This window comes from Sardina pilchardus, chromosome 1 (assembly GCF_963854185.1).
Source record: "Sardina pilchardus chromosome 1, fSarPil1.1, whole genome shotgun sequence".
NCBI lineage: Eukaryota > Metazoa > Chordata > Actinopteri > Clupeiformes > Clupeidae > Sardina > Sardina pilchardus.
In genome coordinates, this window is record NC_084994.1 from 41,909,797 (window position 1) to 41,914,248 (window position 4,452).

At 45.4% G+C, this 4,452-nt stretch overlaps 1 protein-coding gene across 1 annotated transcript; it reads left to right on the top strand.

The window, feature by feature from the left end:
• The first annotated feature begins 1,365 nt into the window (after positions 1-1,365).
• On the top strand, positions 1,366-2,777 carry ier2b (immediate early response 2b). Its single transcript, XM_062544255.1, has one exon. The coding sequence runs from the start codon at positions 1,488-1,490 to the stop codon at positions 2,049-2,051; it is 564 nt and encodes a 187-aa protein (XP_062400239.1). The 5' UTR covers positions 1,366-1,487; the 3' UTR covers positions 2,052-2,777.
• Positions 2,778-4,452: the final 1,675 nt, after the last annotated feature.

The window sequence follows — 4,452 nt, forward strand, 5'->3', positions numbered from 1 at the left end:
TGAAATTTGCAAGCACGACTGTGGTCTACCTTGGAATTTCGGAAGAGCAGCAAGCCAAATGTGAGCTCTCATGCAAAGGAATGTCAGTGTCATAAACTCAGACACCCATATTTTGCATGTTAGGGCTGGAAGCTACTCTTAGTCACTATAGTTACAATTCACTGAACAACACCAACGTTAGCCTTACCAAAGAAGGCATTAAAAATGTAGGCTGAGGTTCTTTTCGTGTCAGTCTAAAGTCTCAGAAACGTTTGTCAGCTTTGGACTGTAGGCTACTGTAGACTGTAGGCCTTATAGTTTCCCTCACCTTTCTGGGTAGGATACTGATTATCCATAAACGTTACCAAGACTAGTCTTGTGCACGCACAAGTTGGAAACACTCAATAATTAAGGTGTAGATCAAAGGCTATGTTTTGTTGGCATAAACCAAACAATGAGACAATGCAATGTTGTTTTCTGTGCTTTTACTATTCTGTATTGTCTCTATTGGCGCACGCCTATAGGATATAATAAATACTGATGGACAAAATAAGACGGCAGCTCCGAGGTTTGCATTCTTACATCCGCGTTATTCTCTGAGATTTCCCGGTGGTAAAAATAGCAACGCAATGTTGCTCAGGGTCAGTGACAGCTGGCGTCTGACCTCAATCTCATGGCTGCCTAGTAACCCTCGTTCACACGAGCCACAAAGCTAACGTTGGACCGGTGACAACTCCTTATATGGTGTTGCAATGATGACATCGCTGCTGCCTCTTCAGGGCCAGCGGGAAGTACAGGCGCGTTCGCGTCACGGCTTTTCCACTACGCTCCCCCAGAGACTCTAACGGATACTCCATATATGGGTGTTTGGTGACGTTTAGCTAAAAAAAAAAAAAAAAAACATGCACACACTGAAATGCAAATATTCACAAAACAAACCCCCATGGGAACTACCTTTCGTATGTTGAACTTGACGCATCCAAGTATTAAGCTAAATCAACCTATACTATTTATTATAAATTGGCAATGCAAAAGATTAACATTGCAATCATGAACATGCAAAATCGCCGACAAAAGGATCATGGCAAAAATGGTAAACGGTACTGTTTCTCGGGAAAAAATTAATTCCACGTGAATGCAGCATATTGCATTCAAACTACAACAAATAATCAGAAGTGCACTGTTTATAAAGATTAACAATAACCATTTCAGGTAAGCTTAAATGTTAAGCGCTAGTCGAATTGCCTAACATATGGTTAAGACGTTGCGGGGCGGGGTGGAGCGTATTGTGTCACTTAGACTACTAAGGAATGGAAACTCATTACGTCAGCGGCAGGCTAAAATAAAACCCTGCCCCACCAGGCATTGAAAGTTTTTTCAGTGACTGCACACCGACCGGAGAACAACTTCGGTTCCAACACAGAATTGTGAAAGAAAAACTCAGTCACCTTTAAAGAGGGGAAACAAAACCCAGCTACCTACACTTTACTGACATTTTCCAAGGAACAATGAATCTGAACGAAGAAGCCAAAAGGATTATGGCTCTGTCCATTAGTAAGCTGTATTCCTCCCGTACGCAGCGCGGAGGACTTAGACTTCACCGAAGTCTCCTACTCTCTCTGGTCATGAGATCGGCACGGGACATTTACCACTCCGTCCAGCTTCTCAACGAAACAGCGGAGCAACAACAACACACGGTCCCCTGTGAGCCGCAAGAGTCGGTGATCGAAGAGCCCATGGACACAACTACAGACCAGACAGTCCCCGATGTGTCCATAGAGTCCACCGAGACCGACCCGATGCCGGACGAGGAGGCTGACATTACGCCTGTAAAGACAGAGGACGGCGAGTGGGACAAAGAAAACAGAGATTGGGCTCAGTGCGAGCGACATTCCAGGAAACGGAGAGGCAAGGCAGCTGCCGAACCTGAATTCCTCCCAAGTAAGAAAGCCAGAATGGACACGGAGGACGACAGACGCGTGGGAGTGTTGAGGAGTAGTAACGGGAACTGTTGTCGCTCGGTCGAAATAATAACTCAGATTTCTGTTCCAAGTGCTATCGAGGCGTTCTGAACGCCCGGGGAACTGATAACCGGGACCTCAACGTGATCTATCGAGCTGAAACGGGTCAGGGACGTGACCTAGTTTATGAACACGGGACAAAGGAGACGGGCGCAATGCTAGCCCACCTACTCCCCTTGGGTGATACGGTACATGAGACCCTTGTCGCTTCAAAAAAGTTGGAAAAGTAGCCTAGTGACACACGGATAGAGGCCTTTTCGGTCTGACTGGGCAATGACCGGCCACTGAGTCAGCGTGCCTGACGCTTATGAAGAAGTGAGTCAGAAACATGCACAAGACGGCAGCTGTTCACGTACCCTCGGCCTATTCGAGCTACGACCGGCAGACAAAGCCGCGAGTGGGGGATGGTGTGTGCTGTCGGGATTTACACGGCACTACAAGGAGTCACGCTGGTGTTTTGATCGCTTGACGGGACCAGATCACTACCCTGCGCAGGGGGGGCGCATTTGTGCGTTCCACCCATATGACGTTTTGACGCCTGGCCAAGGTAAACAAGCAAGCAAGAAAAACATCAGCGCCACAGATGACCTCTTGACCAACAAGGACTGGTGTTGCAACTGCACTGAGAACATGCCAACATTCTGTTCGACATCTTGAAACAAGGTGTCGAGATTCCTTCCTGTCCTGTTCTTTATGTTTGTATGTCAAACTGTTTTTAAATCAATTTTCTACAATGATTTTTATATTTATATGGCAATAAAATGTGAAAAAATTCAACTTGATTTGTGTTGGACTTTTTATTATGATAATAAGGATGTTACAATTAGCCTATATGCTAGGTAATAGGAGAATCGTGTGATTTAAACTCACAGACAACATGGCAAGACCAAAGCTTAACAGTGAGTAAGCTTATAAACTTGCAAGCTTATAACTTTACACAGTTTAACACAGTTCCTAGAAATAGGCCTGCCGGCTCAATCCGGATGTGATTTGTGGGAACACCCTGCTACCAGGGCCCAGGAATCAGTAGGTGTTCAAAGAGCAGGAAGTGCTGCGGGTGTGTGCTGCCAGACCAAGGGGACCGGTGGGGAGGTCCCCACTAATCCCCCCCCCCACACAGACACACACACTTCACACACTCACTCACACACACACACACACACACACACACACACACACACACACACACACACTTCACACAAACACACACACACACACACTTCACACAAACACACACACACAAATACACTCACACACACACACACATACACACACACACACAACACACCACCACAAGACCACTTGCACTGAAGCCACTTCCGACAGACTGTAGAATTATGAAACATCCAGTAAGAGGGTGACATAAATGTCAAATGTTATCTTGGCACAGAAACATTGATCCTTTGACTGGACCTGTTATATTTATCTATGATATAATGGTGTTGAGTTGTGTTGTGTTATACACTTTTCATGACCCGATCAGTACACAGGGGGGGATTGTTTTTATTTAGGTCACAGAAAAGTCCTAATTAAAGTGGTTGATTAGAAAAAAAGTTAATCCTCTCCTAGCCAGGGAGGCTAATAGCTGGCAGTGCTAATACTCCATTTCTAAAGTGGTACCTCAAAGAATTAGTGGCAAGTGAAATCAGTGGCACAAACCAAAGCTTTTGTCATGTAACTCAACCTCAGCGGTTGACCAACGCGAGCAACAACTCAGCACGAGTAGCTTACTCCACTTTCTGCTGGGCGCTTGCAATAATATAACAACAGAGTACTGACTGTGAGTCACTGTTTTGGAAACGTGAACATTTTGAGGCTAATAAATTCCATAAGGATGAAGTGTTCCGCTGAAGGAAGTGATGAATCTAGAATGTTTTTTCTTTCCCCCACCCGTATACTCCTTGGTGTGCCTACGTCATGATGTGGTAACTGGTGATGTTCACGATGAAAAAAAAAAGGAAAGGAGAAAGAAGGGGAGAGGGAGAGACAGGAATAGTGCAAAAAAGGAAGAGAAAGGGAGAGAGGGGGAGGAATCCGTTACATAAGTAACCCCATGCTCCCCTCTGCACCATGCTGCCCAAGTCTGACGCAGGCTGAACACTATGTAGAATAACACACACACACACACACACACACACACACACACACACACACGCGACACGATTCAATGTTGACGTCTTCACCTCACAGTCATATTCTCTCCGATTATTATTACTATTATTATTGTTATTTTGAACTCACCTCCCCTGCTCCCCTAATGGTGGGCCACACAGCAGGGGTTATTTTTATCCCCAGCTTTGTTCATGCCTATGTTTATCTTGTGCCCTGCACGGAAAAAATGCCCAACACCCCCATGATAAGTGCACTGCAGTTTCGCGTTGGGCATGTTATCTAACTCTGTGTCACCCAGTATACATTCATCTCTTTCGATGACTGCTTATGACTGTGTGTA